Source organism: Leuciscus leuciscus (genome assembly GCF_965113295.1).
Source record: "Leuciscus leuciscus genome assembly, chromosome: 1".
In the NCBI taxonomy this organism is placed as follows: Eukaryota; Metazoa; Chordata; class Actinopteri; order Cypriniformes; family Leuciscidae; genus Leuciscus; species Leuciscus leuciscus.
The window spans coordinates 60,500,772-60,528,457 of record NC_138725.1 but is presented as its reverse complement, the minus strand read 5'-3'; the positions used below and the strand labels follow the sequence as shown (position 1 = coordinate 60,528,457).

The following is a 27,686-nucleotide window of genomic DNA, read 5'->3' as shown; positions in this document are numbered from 1 at the left end:
GTATATATACTCAAGACGGTAAAGACAATTCGGTAATATATCTCTATTATTTTGCTTTATTCTTTAAATGCTGTTCTTTTGAACTTACTGTTCATCAAAAAAGAAAGACCCATGGTTTCCACAAAAATATTAAGCAGCACAACTGTTTTCAGCATCAATGTTTCTTGAGCAGGTTTCATACTGGAGTAATGATGCTGAAAATTCTATTATTATTACTATTATTATAGTATTTATATATCTTTATATATATATCTTATCTATATGTAATGAGCAAATGTATTGAGCTACCTAAACCTATTTTTGCCAAATAATAACCTGTTGGTTAATAAATAAAATGTTGTATCATTATTATTATTATTATTATTATTATTATTAAAAAAGCATGTGATACTGTTGCCTGAAATCTCTGTTGACTTTGTGTTGGATAGCAGGATTGACTGTTTGGTCCTTGTTTAGTCTTCTGCAGGGTTTACACACCAGATCATTCGTACGTGACCATTCGGAGCCGTCTTTCATGCCGGGTCGGGGAGATCTTGGCTCTGGTGAAAGAGAAGCTCCAGTATAGCGAGGACCAGCCCACCCAACCTGCCAACCTTATACTGGTGGCTGTCACCTCAGCTGGAGGTAAAAGCATTAAAGTTTGAATCCATAAACACCATGCAAACACCAAGACTAAACTAAAACCTCAAACACAGCATCATTTGTGTCCAAAATTGGCAAGTTTATAATGATCCAGACCTTGATTCACTGCTTGGGGTCACAACATTTTCTTTCTGCTTTAACATCAGAATCTAATCTGTGTTTGTTCAGAGAAGGCTGTGTTCCGTCCCAGCGACGAGGCCGTTTTCACCACCCTGGGCGTCAACACCCACCTGTTCGCCTGCGAGGCCTCAGAGCTCGAGAGCTTGGTGAGAACCGTGGGCGAGACATTCATGTTGGGTGGGGGGAGCGGTGTTGCCATGCCTTCAGAAATAGCAGCCATTAATGCCCACACTGGATTGCTCACTTATGATTATCATGTGTCAAACACCATGAATTACAATGTTCAGTGAAGGTGTTATCCACAATAGTGTTGAGGACTTTATACAGTGGTTTAGAAATTATTAAAGGCATTCGACTGCCATCAAAATCTCTTTTTATTCAAACACAAACTGAAAGTAGTATCACAGTGTCACAGTTATTTAAAATCTGAAATTGTAGTTCTGTCATGAAAAGTCTTTTTGTGTTTGGCATGGTAATGGGTATGACAGTGATGATATGCTTGGTCTTGGCGGAATAGATCTGCTACACTACTGCTGCTGCAGAGCAAGTACAGGATTTGCTACTGCCAACACATACACAACACGCTGCTGCTGTACAATATAGCATGCATGAATTACCGGTAGCAGATCTATACAGGTGGAGCTGGGGAAGGTGGAGGGTTTCTGAAAACGCTCTGCACTGCTAAGGCAAATGCTAACCAAGTATGTAAGGGTTGAGCAGGGAGCTGATTGGCTACTGATACAGCATGAACCAATCAGCTGCGCCTAATAGAGAATAATGTGATTGCAAGCAAATTGAGTTAAGGATTAGCCTGCACCATCTAGAGTTTCATAACAGAACTTTGTATTTCAGCTTCGCTTTTTGAGAGAAAATGCAGTTAGAAACCCAAGGATGTAAGCAAATATTCAAGGCTTGGGGGCACTAAATGTAGAAGTTATTAAAAACCCATATTGACTTGTCCCCCTCAGTGTCTTTTGGTGAGTCTGATCCTCATCCACATTTCTTTGTTGGTCAGATACCTCTCCCTGAGGAGATCCACTGGTCACCAGGCGACAGCAAACTCCATGACATGAGTGCAGAGGAGGTGGCCAATCAGCTGGTGGTGTTCGACTGGGAACTCTTCAGCTGTGTGCACGAGGTCAGGACACTACAGCATTCAGCACTGCTTCACCACACACTGACAGTCCAGCAGACAGCTATTGTATTGCATTGTAAACATAATATTATCAAATCATTTCAAGCTTCCAGACAGATATCAGGAGATTCATTCAAGGACAAATTCATTGCGTCCTGTGCATTAAACTGGTTATTAGTTGTTGGTTTTTTGTGCGCATGGCAGCGGCTTTTATCCAAAGCAACTTACAGTGCATTCAAGGTCAATTTTATTTGAATGTGGGAATCAGACTCGCAACTCTTTTTTTTTTTCAGTATCATGCTCTTCCAGTTGAGCTACAATTAATTAGTCATTTTTAAATTAGTAACATTTATTTATTTACTTTTTAGGTTTTTGCACAAAATAAATGTGAGTCTAAGATTTTCAGATTTTAGAGGTTATAAAATTTCTAAAACAGTGTTGTTATTGTTACCTAAAAATAAAAATATCAAAAATGTTTTTTCAGGAGTTGAAATAAAGCTGCAATTAAATAAAATATAAATATTAGATAAACTTAACCTTGAACAAAAGTTAAACTTAAACAAAAACTCGAAAATTAGACATGCTGCCTTGACACCTAACTGAACTGAAGTTGAAGTACTAAAATCACCAAAACAGAAATAAATTATTTAAAGCGATGTAGAAATATATAAAACAAAAACTAATAAAAATTACAAAAGCACATAAAAAAAAATACATATGAATGTAATACAATGAAAATATAAATAATAAAAAATATAAAAAATATAAATAAATGCTACAATAATAAATTCATAATTCTGAAATAACACTGTCCTAAAATGATCAACAATATATCGTTATTTGTCAGCATGCATATTTTTAATTGGTATATCCTTATATCCCTACAGGCTGCAGGTTACTACAAGTCTGATCAAGGCTTGTCTAGAGAGCTAATACACACTCTGTAGTTTTCCATTGCAATCAAATGTGTGCCTTAGGAAACTGGCTTTAAGTTCAAGGCTAGTCGCATAGCAAAGTTCATGTAAAAACAACAAAACTTTATGGCACGTTATGCAATGTTTTCTCTGTTTCCCAGTGTCTTAGTTCCTGTTCTGGTTTGATTTTTATTGTTGTTGTTTGAACAGGTGGAGTTTGTGTGTTACGTGTTCCACGGGGAACAGGCTCGCTGGCGCCCCCTTAACCTGGAGCTGATCCTGCAGCGATGCAGTGAAGTGCAGCACTGGGTCGCCACAGAGATCCTGCAGTGCCAGTCGCTTCCAAAGAGGATACAGCTACTGCGAAAGTTCATAAAGATTGCAGCGTTGTGAGTGTATATGTGTTTGTGCAGAGTACAAGCTAAATCCGCTTATGAAAGGTGACAAAAATGAATTATTCAGGAATCGTCAGAACCGTGAACATGTGACCACCCACGTATATCAACACCTGTTCAGTATTCAGCTACTTGAAGGGTGTGCGAGCAGTGATTTCACATACAAAGAGGTTAGCCAATCATAGCAGAGTTAATTTGCATATAGTCTTAAAGGTGCAGTAGCAAATAAATATCTGCCTGTTTATAAGGGTCACTGGAAAGATGCTGAATGTAAAATTAAATGAATCTGTTTTTGGTGAAAGAAAACTTGACTAAAGTTCCCTGAAGTGGACTTGCTTTTTCAAGTTTATTCACCTCTTATTCACATTCTAGTGTTATTTAAGGATTTTTTTTTTTAGCTACTATTATAGTCCTTATGTGCTATGTCATTTTTATGGTTTACCACTTCTACATTGCTTCAACTTGTTTTTTTATGTCAGTTTTAGTCAGTTTAATAATTTTTAATGCTGATTTTAATACTATTGACTTCTTAGTTTTTAAGTTTTTCATCTAACATTTATTATGTTTTATTCTTGTAGCACTGCCTCATTCTTGTGTGTGTGTGTGTGTGTGTGTGTGTGTGTGTTTTAGATGTAAACAGCAGCAGGATCTGCTGTCGTTCCTGGCGCTGGTTCTGGGACTGGACAACCCTGCAGTCAGCCGCCTACGTCTGACCTGGGAAGTGAGTGCATTTGTTTGTTAATCTCCCGCTTTCTTTTTCACTTCTCTTTCTCTCTCACACTCACACACAGTCTCTTAGCACCTCTGCCTACTCTCGTTCCCAAGAACCGCCGAGTGTTATTCTTGGCAGGAGGTTATTAGCAGTTGCCATGGCAACGGAACTGAATTAGCTTCTGCCGTTCCGAAGGAAATATTTCCATGTCCACCTGTCCTCGATCATGCTTTTTAAAATAATATAAAAAAACCTAAATTCTTTTTTTTTTTTTTTTTTTTTTTTTTTTGCCTCATATGTGTTGCATATGTGTTGGTTTTCATCCATCCGATTCCTAATAGAGATTCAATTGCCAATTGAAATGTGTTGGTTACTAATTGCATATGTATGTGTGTTTTGGCAGGGTTTGCCAGGAAAGTTCCGAAAGCAGTTTCAGCAGTTTGAGAGCCTTGCGGTAAGCGAAGAAAAATCACAAATGCAATGTCTTTAATATCCAAATAGTTTCTCCTAGACAGCAATGAGTTTAAATGGAGAGCAAACATTGACTTTTGCAAGACTCCTCTAGAGTTTCTGAACAGATCTTAATAATGTCTTGAACTGTGCTCAGATGTGCAAAGATCAAAAGTTAGAGATCTCATAATGAGCTCAGGTGTTTCTCATTGATTTCTCAGTAAAACCAGTAATATTGGCAATTATTATTACAATTTAAAATAGCTATTTTCTCTTTTAATCTATTTTAAATGTCATTTATTCCTGTGATCAAAGCTGAATTTTCAGCATCATTACTCCGGTCTTAAGTGTCACATGACCCTTCAGAATTCATTCTAATATGATGATTTGCTGCTCAAGAAACATTTCTTGTTATTATCAAATTTAAAACAGTTGTGCTTGCTGCTTAATGTTTTTGTGGAAACTGTGTATCAGGACTGTTTGATGAAAACACTTTACTACAAGTCCATATATGTAATGCATTATAAAAGTATTTTTAAAGCATTAATTATGCCTTGTTAATTATGCCATTATAATGCTTGCCTATTCATTGAACACACCTTTAGAAACTAAAATGCATTAAAACACAAGACAAACAACCAATTCCAGCTGTAACAATGAATCTGCAAATGCATTAAAACATACATTATGAATACTTTTATAATGCATTATAGGCTAAATAAAGGCTAGTGTTACCAAAATATGTGTTGCAATGTACAAGACTTTACTGTCACTTTTGATCTATTTGCATCCTTATTCTACTCAGTACTTATAATAAAATAAATACTTGTATGACTTTAAATAAATACTTTATTTCTAAGTTAGCACTTGAATGCAGCATAACTGTTAACTCCATGAAGTCTCTTGAGCTCTGAAAGAGCGATACGTTATTTCGTCACTCTGAATGCTGGTGTGACATTACATGTTTGACAGCATTTGTAATGATGATGTTGTTTATGTTTGCCACAGGACCCTTCGAGGAACCACAAGTCCTACCGAGACCTTCTAGCAAGCCTGAGAGCCCCACTCATACCCTTCACTCCACTGCTGCTAAAGGGTGAGTCCCCCACACGTACAGTAGCGCCAGTGTGCTCTCGTCTCTTCCTTCAGCTGTTGTCCATATGTGTTCCTATAAAGTGACCTCCTGCCGCGGCGGCCTCTGTGATTTGAAGTGGGTCTGAAAGGCCCCGCCTCATTAATTAACGCCCCTCTGTTGTGCAGATCTTTACATGCGGGATTGCAGACCCCCTGCAGCCAAACATACAGCAGCGATCAACATGCATGCAAACACATTAGTGATACGCCTACACACAAACGTGTGTATTTATGACAGAACTTCTGTTGTTTTTATTTTACTGAGCTAATGATATTTTCTATTTTCTCTTCTCTAACCCTAAACTTAACCCTTAAGCATTTTTAGATTTCCATTAAGACATTATTTAGCTCCTTTATGGGTTTCCTTGTGGACCCACAATATAGGATTTGTGTCATTTTACCATGCTTAAGGGGATATTTGGTCTCCACAATAAAAACAAAACCTGACCCACACTTTGTTGCTGCAATTCATTAAAAAGTTTAATTATATGCACAAATTGTTGCCTGAAAAGCACACATATAATTACACAAAGGTCTTGTGATGGAGGCTCAAGGCACATTTTCTCAAACAGTAACGGCTAAAACAGGAAATGTATTGACACATTTTAGCATCTTATACTACAATGTTTCTCTTACATTCTTAAAAAATTTTTTTTTTAAATAAGTCCTCACCCAGGCTGCATTAACTTGATAAAAAATACAGAAAAATAGATTTTTTTTTATTTTTTTTATTTTTTTTTATGTCATATATTTTAGCATGTAGTTTATTCCAGTGATGACAAAAGCATTTTGCATTTTCAGCATCATTACTCCAGTCTTTAGTGTCTCATGATTTGATGCTCAAGAAACATTTATTTTTTTAGAATTTTTTTTGTGGAAACCATAGGTCCTTTTTTCAGGATTCATTTTATAGCAATGTACAAGTCTTCACTGTCAATTATATATATATATATGTTTATTATATAAAATGACCTAATTTGCTTTCTTCGCCCTTCTACACCTTATTGTACTTTCGTAAGGTTTCACACACACACACACACACACACACACACACACACACACACACACACACACACACACACACACACACACACACACACACACACACACACACACACACACACACACACACACGTCCTGTCCAATCTGTCCTCTCTCATATCTGTAGTCTCTCTCCATGTCTTTTCACTCTCGGTCTCCTTCCCTGTAGGTGCTCATGACTCAAGCCTGTCAGGATCAGTTGAGCATCAAAGTCTTTGCTGAGCATTGCTCTGCGTTTCAGTCTGACACACACATCTCTATCACGAGACACACAGGCTTCAGAATACAAACCATTGGCTTTACAGTTAGGAAAAACAGGCTCAAGACCAATGAACACAGGACCAGTAATTTGTAGCAGACTGATTCATTTTGATCAAAACACTGATATGTTCAATAAAATACTAAAGTGTTCTCATAAGTTCCCTCGCAACATTTTAATATTCAATAGGGATTCGTCAAATTGATCAAAAGTGACAGTAAAGGCATTTGTAATATTACAAAAGATTCTATTTCAAATAAAAGCTGTTTTTTTTTAACTTTCTATATCAAAAAAAAAAAAAAAAAAGATTTATATATATATTATATATTTTTTTATTATTATTATTTTTTTACATAACGTGACGCTGAAGACTTTCATTACAAGAAGTAATGATGCTGAAAATTCAGCTTTGACATCACAGGAATAAATTACATATTAAAATAAATGAATGTAGAAAACGGTTATTATTGTTATACAAAACTAAAACTATTACAAATGTTTTCGGTTGTTGGTAAACCTGAAATAAAATAAAATATAAGTATTAGATCTCTATAAAGATCTCTAAAAATCCCAATGAAAATTAAAATGTAGCAACCAAATGAAAAGTTGAAGTACTAAAATTACTACAAATTTTTAAATTTAAATTAACTAATGCTATATAATTTTTTTTTATTAAATAATCATAAAAAAGACAAAAGCACAAAATCAACTTACTAAAACACAAATTAAAATGAAAGCTGAAAAAAAGCTAATTCAAAATATTAATAAATAGTATATAAATAATATTAAACATTACAATACATTGACTTATTTTTGTCTGTCAAATACAAATTAATTTGCACATTATTTCAGCTGGGGAAATAAACCAATATTTTTATTATTATAGCCTGAGGACCCTAATAGAACTGCTCAGTTTATTATTATTATTATTCCAAAAATTGTATACAACATTAATTATTATTATCATTTTCCTTTTTTTTTTTTATTGATAGAAAAAAGTATTTTAAATGCCAATATAGCTTCTTAAAGAAAGAGAGAAGGAGCGAAAGAGGAGTAGGAGTTCATCACGCTTCACCTCCTGACCTGCTTCTCTGAGGCGGTTTCAACAAAAAGCCAAACATAAAAAATGCAACACGTGTCACATTTCGCCCCGCCATCACAAACAAACATCCCAAACGACTTCTTCAGCTTTCTTTCCAAGGTCACAATTGTATCGCCTGTGTAGTCTGAAATATCACCCAAATCATTTGAGAAGATTTTTTTTTAACCATCTAAATTTATGATGAACATAAAACGTGGCTTCTGTCCTCAGGCATACAGCATAATGAGCATAACCTAGTGCATTGGATGCATTAATATTACACATGAACATATACATATACAACTCCTGCTTTATTCACAAGGATTTCAGATCAGATGACATTTCTGAACACAAATAACAGTCAAATGTCAACAAGTCTGTCAACTACTAACATCATTCTAACATTTTTATCCAAGCAGACACATGACAATTTACACTTTCACAGCTCCTTGCAGGCCATCAAGGAAACAGTGTTCAAATCCGTTAAAACTTTTCTAAATGTTTGGACCCATGAGCAATAAACTGGTTGCATACTGTAAATATTGTCAGTAAGAAAAAAACCGTACTGAAAACATGTTACTATATAATATACTGCATCCTTAAAGGGATAGTTCACCCAAAAATGAAAATTCTGTCATCATTTACTCACCCTCAAGTTGTTTCAAACCTGTATGAACCAAACAGTTGATGGACCCCATTGACTTCCATAGTTTTTTTTTTCCTACTATGGAAGTCAATGGGGTCCATCAACTGTTTGGTTACAGACATTTTTCAAAATATCTTCCTTTGTGTTCAGCAGAAAAAAGAAATTCATACAGGTTTGAAACAACTTGAGGGTGAGTAAATGATGACAGAATTTTCATTTTTGGGTGAACTATCCCTTTAATTCATTTCAGAAAGGATTGCAGTCAGAAAGCATGCTAATGGATAATCGAAAGGAAAACACCAATCTAAGTTTTTTAGATTGTCCTTCTTTACATTAGTGATGTCTCATTCAAATAACTCTTTTGAACTGATTCGTTTCAATGATTGATTTGAATCGATTCGCAAATCACTCAGTTTGGGAGTATTTTTTTTTCCAGTTTTCAAGTCTCTTATGCTTGCCAAAGCTGCATTTTATTTGACATGACATATAAACACAGTACTGTTGTGAAATAGTATAACAATTTAAAACAGCAGTGTTCTATACACCTCCTTAAGTCCGAACTGGTCTCAGTTATCTACAAAACCGCCATATAGTAGTTGTGAACCGCGCAGACAGAACAGCTGAACAGCAGGGCTCAAACAGTCGTGTGCAGATAACAACTTTTATTGGCCGATACGTTGGCGCACGGCCTCTCTCTCTCTCTTTACTCAATCATCTGTATTCAATACACTCATCCTGACAGCATGTAGTGTCTCTAACATTCTCCTTTTCTCTCATGTTCGCTGTCTCTCTATCTCTCTTTTTTCACCAGACCTGGCCAAGGTACTGACAGATCACCCATCATGACATGATGACTGTTCACTTCTCCTTCTCCTTCTCGCTTTCTCTCTCTCTCTTTCTCTTTTCTTGCGTGTGAGCGTCAAGCTTCAGTTCAGCTCAGCCAGAAAGAAGACGCCTGGCTGAACGAGTGATGGCATGATGGCATGTCATTACATAACAGTTCCCTTTATTATGCATTCACTCTCTCTCTCTCTCTCTCTCTCTCTCTGCAGATCTGACCTTCCTTCATGAGAGCTGTAAGTCTTTCCATGGGGAGCTGGTTAATTTTGAAAAGATGGTGAGTTGGCACATATAATGGAAGTAATGATGTGCTTACATTAATGCACACACATATTTGCCTAGCTACCTAAACGAGGGCAAACCACAGAATTCTGTTTTGATTAAAAAAAGCTGTAATTATTTTAATTATATTTTCTACAGACTAGCTCTAACCTTATCCCTTCCGCTAAAAGGAACCTTTTCAAATTCTTAATTTTTTTACAATAAAAAAAGAGACATTTACATTATTTAAGAGTAGGGTTATGAATTGAGAACTAAATTGGTTCCATTTAAAAAAAACTAATAATGAAAGCAACTGATTTCCATGATTTTATGTGTGTCAGAGATGTTTCTCTCTTCTGTATGTGTGCGGTGCAAAGAAAATCACATGGGGAAGAGCTATGAGCTTTGACTCATTCGTGTTGCCAGATCTTGCTAGAAAAACAACTTCGAACAAGAACAAGCCCATAATAAACCAACATAAATCTCAATATATTGAAAAGAATACCAAAATATCGTGACCCACATCTTCCCACTTTAATATCCTCATAAACTTGATCGCTTTATGAATCGAACCCAAACAAGCCCCAAAACGCGTAGAATAAGTGGTCATGGCAACACTTTGAGAGCGCGCTCTGAAGCACTCTTACAAACAGAAACAAAACATGACGCCTTTGTAAATCAACACAGGCTCATTGGAAAAACTTAGGCATACCTGTGGCAACATTTTTGCAAAATGCTAAATACGTACCAATATGTAGCTATATATCACTGCAGTTTCCAACAGAAACGAACACAGCAAGCACTTTTAATCGTTTTCACACACAATTATGATTAAAGGGGCAGATTATGGATTAATGACTTGTTTTCAAGCGACTCTTTGCACAATATTATGTTATGACCTCAAACACTTTTTACCATAGTGCATGATTTGTAAACAAATAAACTTTATTTTGGAGCTTGCATCACTTTACCAACTCCATATGTTCGGTTTTACTGACATACTAAGCTTGTTCGGCAGCTCAGCTGGTACTTGTGGAGAGTTCGGGGACGAATCCTGTGAAAGACGAGTCACGATAAAAGAGCTCAAAGACGAGTTCAAAAAACAAGCTAAGATGCAATGGTTCAGATTGTGTTTTTATGTCACATTTGCTTTTGTTAACACTATCGGGTAGGTTAAGGGTTTAGTTTTAGTGTACGTTATTTAAAAAAAGTGATGGGGCATTAAGCTTTTTGCGCCACTTACCGTACATTTCAAATCAGAACTGCGGTGATAAGTTAGCCTGGAAATCCAGACCTAAATCTAAAAGATTAATGGTCTGGCGTCGACTAATGAAAATCGCCCAGCTCGAGGGGCGGCACCAAGCATGCATTTGAAAATCTCACTGCACGCAATTGGATAACACTACGACCAATCACAACAATAAACCCCATACGCTTAGCTACCAGCGGAGCTAACTGGTAGATTAGACTCTTACCGTATCCGGTCGGCAAAACAGCAAAAACATCCTTCTTGCAAAGGAACGATTCGAGCGGCGTCTTCTGTTCCTGTTTTAGATAAAAGGCAAGTCTAACTTGTTCATTGTAGTGGCCAAAGCCGTTTCAAACAACTGGTGTTCATCCATAGGCATCTTGCAATGTTTACTAATGACTTCGACGTCACAGCGCTGTCGTCATCTGTTTAGCTCGCCTCTGGCCCGCCTATATCAGATAACCCGATGTGATTGGTGCAGCTCAGATCGAGGGGAATATTTAATGAGCATCATTACTCAACACCAGAGTAACTCGCTGAGCAAATTCAACTTGTGCTCTCACGAGAACTCTGGATTACCAGGGTGTAGTGATAAGTACAAAATACAACGTAATAAAACGTTTCCATATTTACGTCCATCTGTCCTGGAAAAATACTCATTGGACATTTCACTTTGAAACTGTCGCGAAATGTGCACGATGCAATGTTTTTTGCGTTTTGCAAAAATTTTGCCACAGATATGTTTTGCAAATGAGCCTGGGCTGCTGTGAATGGTGGTTTAGTTAAAATTGCATAACATAACAAGTATTTGGTCGTGTATTATTACTTTTGTCAAAATAGTGGATACCAATCACACGAGACTATGGTTACCATGCTGTCAATCATCGAAATTTTGGGAGTGAGCCGTTTTCTGTACACAGTACACACACAACGATCATTTATTGTTTTCAGTCCCTTATTTAAATGCGGTTGTCACTCCCGAATCTTACAGTGTGTATGTGGGTCACCCCACAAAATTACAAAAATAATCGTTTAAAAAGAATCTAATGAACTATATGAAGCCCTGATCAAGATGTCCTGTACAGCTAATTAGTAGCCACAAGTACATTATTTTGTCATTGTATATCATTAATGAATGAGTGTCAATCAAATCTCTGTGTCCTTTTCTCTACCAAGCACAAAGTGGCAGAGATGGTACGAAGCATCAGGCGGTACAGGAGCACTCAGCTAGGTATGTGTATTTCTGCACACGCACACACACACACACACACACACACACACACACACACACACACACACACACACACACACACACACACACACACACACACACACACACACACACACACACACACACACACACACACACACACACACACACACACACACACACACACACACACACCTGTCTGAGTGGATTAGTTCTAGGAGACTGCTGCTCCACCCTGCCACAGCCCATCTGTCTAGGACAGCACAGCCCTCGGGGCCACGAGCCACAGGGCACCACTTCAAACACACACACACACACACACACACACACACACACACACACAATCACAAAGGCACATGCCCATGCCCACAGCGTGTGTATACACAAACATGCAACAGCTGGACAGCACTTCAAACTATTTATGTTCACAGACAGTACGATTTGCCATTGTACATGTGTTTGCATGTGCATTATGAGTAATAACATTCATTAATGCAATGTTATTTATAATAACTGAGATACTATTATAGTTTTTTTTTTTTTATGGTTTGAATTATTTTTATTATTTTTATTATTTATTTATTTTTACTTTTAGTGCTTTAAAAAAGTTTTGTTAAAATTGTATACATTTTGTTGTGTGCTTTTTGTAATTTTTACTAGTTTTTTCATTTGTGTTTATGGGTTTTTATTCATTTTTATTTCTATTTTAGGGGCCGTTTAAAATTGTATGCATTTTGGCCGTTCATTTACATGACAATGCTGGAAATGCTAATTTTACCGTTATCGTCTCTGTGTAAACTACAAAAACGTGAATTTGTGAAAACGGTGACGTCATGCACATGCGTATGACGTGTTCAGTCTATAGATGTGTAGTGTTTCTTTACAAGAACATCGGCAAACACTGGCTCATACTTAGTCATTCTTGAAATCATTCTTCGATCATTTAGAAAATGTTGTCATCTGTACACGAAAAACGCAAAACGTTTTTAGTACATCGTTGTCGTGCAAACGTAACCTTAGTTTTAATGAACTTTAATAACCCTGCTTTATTTGTGTTGATGCTGTCATTGGGTGTTCAGAATGTGCACTAGGTACCTTTTTGTGCTGACCTTTGAGCTCTTTTACTCTTGGGGTTTTCTTGAAGCTCAGATTAGTTGAATGTCAGTTTCTATTTTACAGTTATTTTTAGGAGATGCGCTGCCTTGGAATCTCGACTCCCTAGATTCAGATCTTAACAATCACACAAACAAAGCATGGTTTCCATGGTAAGCATGACGTTGCGTGAGGTTGAGAAGTCGTGAATCCGTACGCACCCACACAGTTTTTGATTGGTGTCAGGCTGCATCATCTGGCGTGCCTTTAAAGAGCGTCTGCACCATCACGCCCTGCAAAAGATTATCTTCCCCTTCCTCTCTATGCGAAGTTTGTTTTGAGGTTGTCATGCATAATTGTATCATCACCATCATTTCAAACCACCATTTCTATGATCATCAAGTGGTTAACACACAAACAAACAGATATGGTTGGTAAGGGCTTCAAAGACTATTTATTATTTAAAAAGAGATTTAGATGGGCTTTTTGGATTGAGACTCCTCTATAAAATGTTTTTATTTTCATAAAAATAATAGTGATTGAATTTTTATAATAGTAGTGAATAGTTCTCAAAATAATCATGACAACCATCCACCCATAATCGACTTGTCTGACTTTCATCTGATATAACTTTATTTTTCTGTCAATTGCTTACTAGCTTGTAATCTATCAAAACTTCTACATTTTATCTGCAGTTCTATAAATGTCAGAGATATTATGAGGAGAAAGCGAAAAATCATATTTGAAACATCAAATATTATAACTCTTATATTTAAATATTATATTTCTATAGTTTACACATTAGCCTAACCAGCCTAAAAATATAGATTTGAGCTAAAGAAAGGGGGAAAAGAACGATGATAACTTTGTTGTGAATTATGTTATCGAAATAATCTAGACTTCTAGACTAGATTTCGGTTTCCATTCAAGTATTACTTGTATACTACTTGTATACACTAGTGTTCAAAAGTTTGGGGTTAAAAATAAATTAATGGTTTAATTCAGCAAGGATGCATTAAATTGATCAAATGTGACAGGAAAGACTTTGTTTTTTTTACAAAAAAAATTAAAAAATAATAATAATCCAAATGTTGTTCTTTTTGTCCCTTGTGAAAAATAAATATTCCAAAATTTATTTGAAATACATTTATTTTATGCAAATTATACTACAAATACATTTACATATTTATTTACGTAATATAAATACCTTCCAATTGTACTGTTGGTGTACTAAATTTATAAACTTTTACAAATTTTCTACTTCATGCACTCTAGTTATCCAGAAATAGTGCTGAGAGGTCCAACTAAAGATATGCTTCAAGATATATATACTTAAATATATAGTGGAACTATTATAAGTATACTTTAAATACACTTTAAATATCTTGCATTTAACGACTGATATTATACATACTATCCTTACTAATAGTGATATTAAATCTTTAAAACTTCAGGGCTTCATATATTTAAACACATTTTAGGCTCAATATTAAGAAATGTGCATTGTGCAATAAAGAAGTACTCCAAATAATCTTTAATTATAATATTTATATCAGTAAGTCTCAAGCGATATATCAGTAAATATGTTAATGGATTTGTAGTATGCTTAGTACTTATACATTTTGGTATAGTATTTTTTTTTTTTTTTTTTTACTAGAATGTTCATCAAAGAATCTTGAAAAGAAGTGTGACGGTTTCTTCAAAAATATTAAGCAGGACAACTGTTTTCAACATTGATTATAATCAGAAATGTTTCTTGACCATCAAATCTGACTGGAAATCAAAGAAAATTCAGCTTTACCATCACAGGAACAAATTAGTTTAAAATACATTCAAATTGAAAACATTTGTTTTAAATTGTAAATAATAATTCACAATATTACTGTTTTACTGTATTTTTTTTTTTATCAAATAAATGCAGTCCAGGTGAGCATAAGAGACTTCTTTTCCCACAAATGAAAAAATCTTACCAACCACAATCTTTTAAATGGAAGTGTATTTATTGCCGATATGGCCTTGGAGTCACTTCGACTTCCCTTAAAGGCTTTTTGTTAATGTTGCCCCATAGTTTAGCAGCACTATGAGTCAGCTCGGTTTTTTAAATGAATCACTAAGAAAAATAAGCCCTATTTTCAGCTATTATGTTAGTATTATTCTTCTACCAGGAGTTTGTCAGGCTGTTGAAGTCGAGCAGCAGGTCTCGTGCGTCAGGGCACTTATTTCCCTGACTCTTCCTCTGTAATTATCAGGGCTCATTCTCCCTCCATCTACCTGAGTGGATTGCCCTCATCCATTCACATTAGAGGGATTGATGCCCAGCCAAGCGCACGCCACTTTTTCAGTTTTTTTTTTCTCTATGCGCAGCATTTAGATGCACCAAAAACAGCAGCCCATTATCTTTATCAGCGCACATTCATAAAAAAAATTGTGAGATTATATCTCATCAGACGCTGTTAATTTATGCTGGTGTTGCGTGACATTCCATCAGTCGCCCACGCAACCGGACCCCATTTGCAATGACATTTCTATAGGGCGGCTGAGGCTCATTGGGTGACGTGCCGAGGCCAGAGGGCATCAATTTCTGTGGACAAATTGCAGCCATTGACATTTGTTAGACCATGCACAACTCCATTTCCCTTAGAGCGGGTTTGAACTTTGGGGGAGCTGCTCGGATGCGAGACTTAATGACTCTGTAATTGTCTCTAATGCTCTCCTGCTGTCATCGTGTCAAAGGAAGGATGCTCAAGCCCAAAGCTGATGATCTCAGATCAGTTCTGTCATCTGTTTTTACTGTTAGGGAAGACAAATCACCAATGAAATTATTTCAGAATCTCAAATGCTGCTCCAAGGCATTAATGAGACGCTCAAGCAAATGCTCATATTTCAATTTGAAATTCTATAGCCTGTAAAATCGTCCAAGACCACATTATCTGCAGGGCTCTGCTATCTACATTTAATTTTTGTTTATATCAAGTTCCTTTGATGCAGCTTGGAATTTTTCTGATGTTTTATTCATGGGTTTCATCAGGTCCCTTTCCACAGGTGTATTAATCAAGCACAATGCAGTCTGCATTCATAATCTAGGTGCTTGATTTTATACACCTGTGGAAAGGGACCTGATGAAACCCATGAATACTGTAAAAAGTGATCAGTTGACTTAACTTAAAAATGTTTGAGTAAACCTGTTGCCTTAAAATTATTAAGTAAATAAACTTCATGCTTAATCAAAAAACTTAAGTAATGTGGAACTGTCAAGTTCACATAACTTGTTTTTTTTTTTTTCAATTAAGCATTAAGTTTATTTACTTAATAATTTTAAGGCAACGGGTTTACTCAATTTTCTAAGTGAGTGAACTGAATACTTTTTACAGTGATAAATTAAACATGACTAAATCTCCTGAGCTATGAAACGGTTTTTCAAGATATTGCAAAATTGATCTTGCGAGTCAATATTTTTGTCTGGTTTTGTACAAAAAAATATTTGAACATCCTCAACATAAGATTAATGTAGCCTACACTACTGGAAGATTCTTTTGAAAGAGGGCTCATACTGCCCAAGGCTGCATTTATTTAAGAAAAAATATACAGTAAAATAGTAAAATTTTGAAACGTATGCTTATACATATATTATGATGAGTGGACAGTGCCACGGATTACCTTCCGAAAGAGATAGTCATGTACTTACATGAGAGTTGGGGTATTGTAAGCTTGGTAAAAAAAGATTATTTGCAGTTTCCTTTTCACGTTTGCCTGGTCATTTTAATATTGGCGGTCTTGCTTCAATTTTGGCACATATTTTGCATACAGTTTTTATTTTTCATTTAGGCAGAAAACGCCTCCCATAGAATCTGATGCAGAGTCAGAGTGACCATATTTTTTCTTGAGATCAAGAGAGGACAAAGTGCAGCTATTCATAGCTACTGAAAGAGCTGCTTTCCTTTCTCTCTCTCGCTCTCGCTCTCTGTTCTTGGAATTTTATTTTCACTCTTTCTTTTTAAAAAGTGTCTTTGCAACGGATGCTGTGAGTGTAAAGTGAGGTCAGCTGGACATGAGCGTTTGTGAGCTGAGCACGTGCATGCCGGGATCTCAGCTCTACCACGCCACCATGTGGTCAGCCACAGTATCACCTCATACTCAATACAGATCATATCTTCAGCGGAACACAGATGTTTTGCAAAAGAGCAGGTTGATGCCGTTTACTAGCTTCATTTTTTGCATCCCTGTTCTCAAAATATGTATGAATATAAAAATCATGATTGTTTGATTGCATTTTTTTATAAAAAAAAAAAGGTTTAATTTATTTAAAAAATAATTGTTCAACATTGACAAGAACCAATATTGAACACCAATAATAGAGCATCAAATCAGCATATTAGAATGATTTCTGAAAGAGCATGTGACACTGAAGAATAAGAGTAATGATGCAGAAAATTGAGCTTTGCATCACAGAAATAAATTACATTTTAGAATATATTCAAATAGTAAACAGTTTTCACAATATTTCTGTTTTCGCTGTATTTTTTATCAAATAAATTCAGCCATGGTGAGCATAAGAGACTAAACGAATAAAAAAATATTTTTTGACCTCCAATGTATATTTATTTTGATAAATAATGATAAGGTTTTAAAAATTCGAATTTGAGATTTTACGACTTCTGTCTGTTTCTTTAAATTTCTTTTTTCCAGTGACTTTAATTGATTTCCTTTTGTCTTTCTTTCTTTCCTCCTCACAGCAATGGAGGCCGAGCCGTCCCCCTCTCACCTCCAGACGAAAGCGTATGTTCGGCAGCTGCAGGTCATCGACAATCAGAACCTGCTTTTTGAGATGTCCAGCAAGCTGGAGCCAAAAGACATGTGAAGGGACCAAGCGTACCTACAAGCCATATCTACAAAACCTCTTGTTCCCTCCAAAACCCTTCATTCTCCATTGTCACAGATCAACCCAGCTGGTCTGTCAATCATCTCAGGCTGCGCCTCCGAATCACTGAACGAGGAAATTTGCTCATGAAAATGGTGTGAATTGTGCTTTTGAGTGATTCTGTGTCAATGTTAATTATGACCACGCATAGGGATCCAGACTCATTTCTGCTTTTGTTTTTTTCGCTGTTCACGACTGAAGGGAAACCTGTCCTGATTGCACTGCCATCAGTTGAACTGAACCAAACCGAAATAAGCTTTTCATCCGGGCCTTCAGAGAAACAGACTACATTTTGACTATTCATTACCCTAAAATACATGAGACAATCTGACCTCTTGAACTCTGACCTCTGGTCTTCCCTCTTCCCCTGCCAACATTGGCACTTTCTGCAACCCTGTGTAACTTGGCTGCAGTCGTTAGGTCTTAGTGTTCTGAACAATATGGATCCCCAGCCATCAAATGAGTCCCGAATCCAAGACCAGCTCCAACGTACAGGATGTTTTCATAAATAACCTGAATAATGTAAATGATAAAGTCATAATACACTAGAAATTGGCTTTAACTGGACATTAAAGTGAATGTACAGGAGCTCGTTTACTGCAAAAATTTATTATATCAATATTTCTGTCTTGTTTTTTCGAGAAAAATCTTTTTTTGAAACATAATTGCATAATAATAATACATTTAATATTTAAACAATTGTAATATATTTAATATATATTTAAAATATTATATATAAAGAACACTACATTATGTTAGATTTATACGTAAAACAAGAAAAAGCTATTGTTTGTATACAAATTTGAATATATTATGCAATTTTGCTTTTCAAATTACATTTTAATTAAAATTTTAATGTATATTGTTTTAAGGATGTTTAGATATTAGTTCTGAAAAACAAGCAAAAATACTGATGATTTTTTTTTTTTTTTGTGGTCTTGAAGCCAAATTTTACTTTCACTGCTGTTAATTTATTAACGATTAATAACAGACCAAAAAGAAAAAAGACCAAATGCAGTATTTTATCTTATTTTTGGACAGAACCACTTAAACCGCTTAATGTAATATGCCGTTAATATTAGTAGTTCCTGATGGCCCAGCTTCGTTTCAAGCCGAGCTTTACTTGGTCAAGCACTTGTTTTCAGTATGCCTTTGCGTCATGTTGAAAGGGCAAATGGAAATGTTAATTCTCAAAAGTGTTTATTTGCACCCAAGTTTTCTCCTGAACGATCCCAAGCTAATCAGTCAAAATGGGCTCTGTACCGGATGACTTGTCTTGGATTGGACTCTCTCAGGATCTCCTCCTGAGGTCATATAAGGGACGGCCTGTAAGGCTGCACTGTACATATGTCATGTAAATAGCAAAATAAATATGAATATGATTCTATTTTATGTAAGAGCTATGAGATGGACTCTCAAGAAGAATATTTGTTTTGTAAATTAAGAAAAAAAAGTATGTGTACAGTTTAAAAGGGACGACCCAGACAGAGTCTGTGGTTTGCGATGAAAGAATTGTATAGCATATTCGCTGGTTTTGTTGTTTCGGTTTGATATCATTTCTTATCCATTACAGATGACTTGTACATATCCTCTGTTTTGGTTGCATAGGTTTTTTTTTGCGTTGTCTGTCTGAAATGGATGACTTGTACAGCATGTAGGTGGTTTAGTTGAATTTTGCTGTTTTTATTTGGTAAAAGTTTCTCATTTTGTTTTTATTTGATATTTTTAAAGCGGGTATTCTCTTGTTGTTTTTTGGTTTTGTACAGAAGTCCGTGTTTACAGTGCGATTTCTCTGAAACTCAGACATGTCCAATGAAAGACACGGAGGGCGGGGCAGGAGATACTGCCCCGCCCCCTTTTCTTGACATACGTCAAAGATGCATCTAAAATAAAGCCTCTTGTGATGAGCACTCGAGACGCTCTGCCTCAGTGTTTATTTGGTGCAATAATGATGTTGAGTTTTATATTGCTTAAAACCACAAAGCTTTCTGGGGAGAAAATGTTAGCCAACAGATAGGGATTTTAAAATTACGATTCTCAAACCTTGACATTCAATTTTGAATTATCAGTCAGCACTCTCAAACTTCGAGTATTACATTAGTAGCCTACTCTCGGTTCTTGGCTCATTTTGAGTCGGGCAAGACCAATTCAAACTGGTTCGTTCTTTGAAAGAATCGACTCAAAAGAGAATCGATTCGGACATCGCTACATCAGAGCGGATTTGGGTTTCTTCAAAATAAGAAGGAACGCAACGTTTATCCTAAAATGTAGTGGCATGGATCCATAAAAAGTAGGCCTAATTTCTGTGACAATAACCCCAGCTAACAAAAATGTTCTAAGAATGATTTGCTAACATTCTCATTAAGTTATGAAAATGGTACATTTGACTGTTCTCTAGTCTAAACTATCTTTAACAAGTAGCATTAGACACACATCCAGCTAAAATGTTGCAGAAAATCGTTCCACGAACGATGTATGAATATCGTTTATGTGTTTCGTTATTAAAGAACCGATAACTTTGAACGAACATTCTATTAATGTTTAGAAGTTCTTCCGAACGTTTGTTCATAACCTTGCAAGGGCGTTAGCCAAAGTTCTGAGAATGTTCCGTTAGCTGTGATCGCACCAAATGGAATGACAGAAATAATGACATTCCAAACATGGCCACAGACTGATATCCACAGAGGGCAACGCATTATTATTTCCCGCCCTTATTTTTTATGAGACAGAAAAATAATAATTCACGGCCCCTGTTGTATTCTGTATTTGTATTAAGTCTGCAAGTCATTATTTTTGCAATATCCCAGATAGCAATGATATCGCTCGATGCTACTATAATGTCAAAGGAAAAAATACATTTCAACTCAACAAAACGTCATAGCAATGCTCAACGATGTACTATTCCCACACTGACTTTCAAAACAGACAACATTTGCTGTTGCTCAGCACATTTCTGCATTTATTATGACAGTACTTATGCAATTATTGAACATGATGATAATTATTTCAAATGGAGAACATCTTCCTCTTGTTCATGTGGTAGCAATTTACATGGCATGGGTAAAAAAGGAACTAAAACAGTACAGAGGAAAATGGAGTCGTAAAAGTTCGTAAAACAACTATAAAATCAAAGGCGTTCCTGCTTTATGTTAGGTGTCAGACAAATCATGTGATAATGCCATAATTATGGAAATTACAATCAAATTACAAGTTGTTGCATTTTCCGCCCTCCAATATAGTTCCAAACAGGTTGATGCATGTGTAACGACACCACGGCGTTACATCTTTAAACATGTTATTCTGTAGACATTTTTATTATTAGATTTCAATTTAAATACACTGTAGACACCAAAAATAAAGAGGAACCAACTTTTATACCAGCAGGTGAGGAGATAAACACAGAGCTCTTTCCTGTACATGGAAGCAAATTCATTTCATTAAAGGCAGCAGCTAAGCTAAGCTAAGCTAAAGTGTGAAATTTAAAAGCGTTAATAAGATTCAAAGTGTTCGTTTCCTCCATAACTCAGTTTGCTCGTTTCTACAGTGTAATGCACTGGAGAAATAAATGAATGTTTCCATGTTTCAACTGTGCCACCGTCTGGACATCCATACACATGGACATTGTGTACTAGCCAGCAAATTACAATAATAAATCCCAGCAAACAGAGGCTCATAGTAAACAGAACTATACACAGCAAATATGACCGTTATGTTCGAATGTCTTAGGTCCTTGTCAAACCAGTGGGCTTCTTCCTTGCAGATGGGAAATCATGGTTTCCTTGACATTGTGCAAATAAAAGAAAAGAAAAAGCCCTCAAAATTGTTCTATTTTTGAGATCTATATACATTTACAGCGGCGTCAATCATTTTGTAATTTCTCAAATAACGTTCTGCACTTGGTTGCTAGATAACGCTGAGGTTTCTAGTCAGGGTTAAACAGTCAACGAATTAAGAGCTGCAAAACTGAGATAATAGTCCCATAATTAACGTAGCGAGAAATATCGTTTCCTGTCAGTGCTTGACCTCGCTTGCTTGACAAATTGTTTTAGGTGACTATGACAGCGAAAGTCAGACATAAACTCAAGTCTTATTGCGGTTTAGGATGATTGACGCTCAAAATACGTTAGATTTACCCGCGGAATATCAATGATTGTAAGATTCCTAGAATAGGCCTATGTGTTTGTTGCATCGTTTTACAAAACTCTTTGTCCTATGTACTCTCAGTGTTACCCTATTGCTCAACATTTATAACCAATGACTTGTAATATTGAAAAAAAAGCATTAAAAACTATATGAAAATAAACAATCGCATAAAAAGCTGAACACGTAAATACTTTCGGGGGGAAATGGAAGAACTCCAATACTCTTGAGGGTTTTCAATACTGTGCTGAGTTTACAGGTGTAGTGCCCAATTCTGTGACCCCAGTAGGCGCCTACTAGGGTCACAGAATTCAGCACAACACCGGCATTTGAAAATTTATACGGTTGATGTGAGAGGCCCAACAGTGAAGAGAACAGGCCACAGCTATCCGACTGAACTATAATCTCAGGTAATAATGATTTTAAGGGCTGTTCACACAGAAGACATTCTTCAGTTTAAAACGTGAGAGGCGGTACCTAAGGCTGCGTCCGAAAGCTGAAAAATACACGGAGGTAGGAAGTCAACAAGGCACGTCCTAATCCAATGATCGTGTCACATATCCTGTCTACTAAGAAACCTTCAACTGATTGATTTTTGAAGGCAGCCTAGATGCATCCTTCACTGCCCATGATATCCCACAATTCTGTGTTCCATTTCATGACAGTTGAGCAAAAAATAAATATGGGGTCTGATAGGTTGCTGTTCATTTTGTGTAAACAAAGATTCTGACCAACTTTTTCCCACTTTTGATGTCAGTTCTAGCAAGAAAATTTGTATTATAGTAATTCAATATTTGCTTAGTTATCACCAAAGCACTCTCTTATTTTGTTGCAGTCTGTCCTATATCAGTTTCGTGAGAAACCTTCGTGCGCAGACGATGCCTGCAAAGTCATTGCCTGATAGAGCAGCGAGGCAAGTCAGCTGCCTAAGCTTTCGGACGCAGCCTAATAAAGAAAGAAAAGAACGCCGGGTCTCGAGACGCTTCACAGCTTCTAAAAAACGGGACACTCGTGTGCGAGTCAGCGGAGAAGCGAGACAGTCCAAGACGTTATTTTCTTACAATAGAAAAATAACGAAAAGCAGTGAACCAGCGCTTACGTTAGCTGACGCACTCAATTAGATGCAAGAATTTACATAAGAATGGGTTTACGAAGATTTGACACAAAGTATGCTTGTGTCAACACACTAAATTGAGACCATTGAAGCCTCACAATTGCTGTCAAAATTCCAGTTTTCCCAGGAGAACAATTTAAAAGAACACATTTAAAAATGGGTGTGGGTTCTTCACACCCACATTTAAGACAAAAAAAAGACCAAAGCGGCTTATGACGCCACAAAACAACTAAAAGGAGATTCCATATCAGTGTATATGGAATGATAATACTGAATCAAATCACGTCCAGCAGGACAGAGGACAATGAAAGCCAACAGAGACATAAAACTTTAGGATTCTCCAGGACTCTCTGTAGTGCAATCCAAGTGCACTTACCGTGGTCCCCCGAGACCAAAACATTGTAGTAAACACACTAAGAGTGCTTAAAACAGAGAGGGCTGGTGAAAGGTTTTGTGTAGCATTTAAGCAAGGCCATATTTCTGATTGATTCAGAATTCTTACACCGTCACATTGTCAGGCGGCTCGGTCACATTGTCGGGTTGACCGAGGCACACTGTGCAGTGCACATAAACACTGCATCAACTAACCACAAGCGCTGGAGATTAAGCACAGGGTGATGTTTCTCCTGTGAAGAAACCATTACCCATAAGCCCCTGTTCATTCTACACTCCCATTACCATATCTTTTACACAGAAAGAAAACATAAGAAGCTCCTGAATGCTAACTCTAAATGTCAAGATTACACTTTTCACACCCTGTTTTCCAATTTGGCCTAAAAACTAAAACTTGACCATCTCTTTTGCCATGCAAAAATGGACTTTCACTGTATTATTTGCCAAGATGTGAAAAGTAAAGCCCTTACCCCATCCCCACCCCCCCAGCACATTGCTAAAGCGATTTTAATATTTAAATATATGCCAGAATATATACAAACAGTCCTCTTGTCAGTCACTGCGATACAGGCCGCCCCTCGCTCCGATCCTACATTTATTAATGGTGCGTGTTGGCATCCGTGCGGTCTTCGTCCGGAAACCGCTTCGTTCTTCTCCTGCAAGCATGTGAGTGAACATTTATTAACGAAGAGGTTCTACATTCCTGCCGAGAGCAGAGAGGCTCATAATACCTTTAAGGGCGCTTAAAAAGAAACAAGGAGAACATGAATAAATGACTATAAAAAGGGCCTCCTGATAGCTAGACGTCCCTCGGGGCGTCTGGTACAGTGTTTGTTTTGTCCCCTCTTTGTCCCCGGTAACATCCCCTCAGCATGTTTCCTGTAGTTCATCAGGTTCTTCAGGTCATGGAGGAAAAATGTGGTCGGAGGGTAGAGTGGGCGGAGTTGAAGGCGTTTCTGTCGTTCTCTCCGTCAGTTCCACAGTGGAAGGCTTACGAAGGCTCCAAGCTCTTCAGAGCGCCAACCTTTGACTCCAAGTCAGTAATCTGAGATGGAAACACATTGGAGTTTAAGCCAGTTACATTTAATATTTACATTTTTATAAACATGGCAGATGCTTTTATTCGTAAATAATTTAAATGCCGTTCAAAGGCTGCGTCTACTTGATCAAAAATACAGTAAAACGGTAATATTGTGAAAGATTATTACTGTTTTCGCTTTTTATTTATTCAAAAATGTAATTTATTCCTGTGATGTCAAAGCTGAATTTTCAGCATCATTACTCCAGTCTTCAGTGTCACATGACCATTCAGAAATCATTCTAATATGATGATATGCTGCTCAAACCCCACATTTTGAATGGTAGTGTAAACGTTAACCCTAAGTATGATAAATATTAAGAGTATAGCAGGAACCAATAATGTAGTATAAAACTAGTATTTGCATTCAAGTATGCAGACCACACAGGCATTGTAGTCGCAACGTCAAACGTAGCTGATGTATGAGTGAATGAGAATGATCTGCATTGGCAGTTTCTGGAAATACTGATTTCCAAACGCACCTTCTCCTGGAGATTTTCTGTCTCCACCTTGTGGCTGGCCTCTGACTCCTCTTGTGCTCTGCGCTGCGCAGTCTCCTTCTTCAAATACTCAATCTCTCTGCATTAGGAGGACACACACATAAACACAACTTAGTTTAAACCCTTTCGCTGGGTCACATGAAGGAGTTTTGTCCAAATCCTTCAACCACAAACCATATGATACATGCTTATTTAGCTTTGTAATCCTGATTAAAGTAATTATATTGAGTCTGACTGGCTATTATCCACCATTTCCCGCACTCACTTCTGCTGGTACTCTTTGATGAGGCGTTTGGCTTTGCTGTACTTGCGCTCCAGCGCCTGGTACTGCGTCTGCGTCTCTTTCAGGTGCTCGTCCACTGCCTGGCACAAGCTCTGAGCCTCCATCCAATAGCCCTCTAACTTCTCCATCCGCTCCTTATTCTCTCTCACCGTCTGCTCCAACTGAGCCCTTTCCATCCGCCAGCGCAGCTTATCCTGCTCAGCGTGAGCCAGCTACAGAGACAGAGAGAGAGATCTTGTCACAAGGGTAAATAAAGGTTGTTTAAAGATCTCTTACAAATGTTTATTATTCTGAAACCTTAAAATCTAAAGCGAGCAAACAAAATGACATGTACAAGTGGTGTCTGTGACGGTCAGTCATACCTTCCTCTTGAGCTGCTGGATCTCAGCCTGGGTCACAGCATGTTTGATCTGGAGCTGGAGACAGAGATGGAGAGGGTACTGAAGCATCCAATGGAAGCAATGTTAATGTACATTTTTCTTGATTACTGATTTAAAATCTTACAGATGCACGTCTACAAAACTATTCCAATTAAATTTAAGCTATATAATCATATATTTAGGCACTTTTAAGCTAGACTTATTTTAAGGATGTCCAATATTGGTGACCATAATGTTACAAGTTGTTTATTTTTTTCAGGAAGAAACTTCAGGCCTTTTAATTTAAATTCAAACAGTATAATCTTTAATATTTAAATATCAAGTTTTAAAAGTACTAAACAGTTATCCATATGTTCATAACATTTTGGCATCTGAATTTACTTAAAATTCTACACTGAAACATATAATTCTAGATTTTAGATTAAGTGACAGAGATAGATAGATAGATAGATAGATAGATGGATAGATGGATGGATGATAGACGGACAGACAGGTAGACAGACAGATAGATGGATAGATAGATAGATAAGATAGATAGATGGATGGATGGATGGATGGATGGATGGATGATAGACAGACAGACAGACGGATAGATGGATAGATGGATGGAGGATGGATGATAGACGGACAGACGGAGAGGACGGACAGACAGATAGATAGATACAAGTAAAACAATACACTAAAATAAAAAAAAGAGTTAAAAAAAACTCTACATTCATAATGATACCTATAGTTCAAAATATAAATATAATTATCGGATATTGGCAAGTCAATAATGCATATTTTTTCAGGTCATGTGTTGACGAGTGGCCAGGTTTAGAAGTTCCTTGCATGTTCTACTGACCTCCTTAAACTTGTGAGCAAGTTTCTCTGGGTCCATCTCCACAGGAGAAACCATGTCTTCATTCTCTGCCAGGTCAAACACCTCGATGGCATTAGGACACATGGGGCTCATCTCTTCTTCATCTGTGGCATATTCACCCGTCTGAACATGGACAAGAAATGGAGAGAGACAAAGAAAGAAAGACATTGAGACACGTGCAAATAAAATTTGTATATCTGATTTTAATCTTATTTTTATGGATTTTGAAGCAAAAGAAGTTTATTTATAGGACTTTGGGTGTGTATTGGTGTCTGATCAGTGTGTTAATAACATTAACCACTAGATGTCAGAGTTAAGCTAGGCAGAAACCAATTGGATCAAGGGGAAATGCATGCCAGGACACTATAAAAAAAACCTGTGACTGGCCAACCACCATTTTGAATTGACTGTGCAGCTGCAGGAAGATGAAGTAAAACCGGATAAAAGCGAATTGAAAGAACTGCAACCGCTTGATACATTGATGTGCCACATTTGAAGTGATTTGGGAGCTGTCAAAACCTTGGAGAATATCTTGGACCTTAAATAAACACACAAAGTCTCTTGTGTATTTCTGAGAAACTGCATGCCCCAACACATCTGAAATAAAACAACCAGCATGTTCTCCATATCCCAAAACGGCTATTACTCTCACCCAAAAAAGCCTGTCGTACACCCAACACTCCCTAAAAACCACTGCAAATACACTACTATTACAAACATCCTTTTAACAATGGACTTCCCCTACAAGTTAGGACATGAGCAGGCTAACTCTCGCAATGACTTCCTGTCTGGATGAGTGAACAGTGTAAACTCTTACCAGGAAAACAGTCACAGTTC

General features: G+C 36.8%; 2 protein-coding genes across 2 annotated transcripts in view; one reads left to right on the top strand and one right to left on the bottom strand.

Moving 5' to 3' along the window:
* rapgefl1 (Rap guanine nucleotide exchange factor (GEF)-like 1) overlaps positions 1-20,014 on the top strand; it is a 40,040-nt gene extending 20,026 nt beyond the window's left edge. The window contains exons 6-15 of the mRNA XM_082183981.1: positions 457-624; positions 811-908; positions 1,778-1,900; positions 3,022-3,200; positions 3,837-3,927; positions 4,322-4,372; positions 5,377-5,464; positions 9,582-9,646; positions 12,056-12,110; positions 17,915-20,014. Of these exons, the coding sequence (XP_082040107.1) occupies positions 457-624; positions 811-908; positions 1,778-1,900; positions 3,022-3,200; positions 3,837-3,927; positions 4,322-4,372; positions 5,377-5,464; positions 9,582-9,646; positions 12,056-12,110; positions 17,915-18,039 (1,043 nt within the window). The 3' untranslated portion in view covers positions 18,040-20,014. The remainder of the gene's footprint in view (positions 1-456; positions 625-810; positions 909-1,777; positions 1,901-3,021; positions 3,201-3,836; positions 3,928-4,321; positions 4,373-5,376; positions 5,465-9,581; positions 9,647-12,055; positions 12,111-17,914) is intronic.
* Positions 20,015-21,030: 1,016 nt separating this feature from the next.
* Positions 21,031-27,686, bottom strand: part of ppp1r9ba (protein phosphatase 1, regulatory subunit 9Ba) — a 41,068-nt gene continuing 34,412 nt past the window's right edge. Inside the window, exons 7-11 of the mRNA XM_082183951.1 lie at positions 26,832-26,972; positions 25,970-26,023; positions 25,590-25,819; positions 25,307-25,403; positions 21,031-24,791 (exon numbers count right to left, since the gene is read on the bottom strand). Of these exons, the coding sequence (XP_082040077.1) occupies positions 24,738-24,791; positions 25,307-25,403; positions 25,590-25,819; positions 25,970-26,023; positions 26,832-26,972 (576 nt within the window). The 3' untranslated portion in view covers positions 21,031-24,737. The remainder of the gene's footprint in view (positions 24,792-25,306; positions 25,404-25,589; positions 25,820-25,969; positions 26,024-26,831; positions 26,973-27,686) is intronic.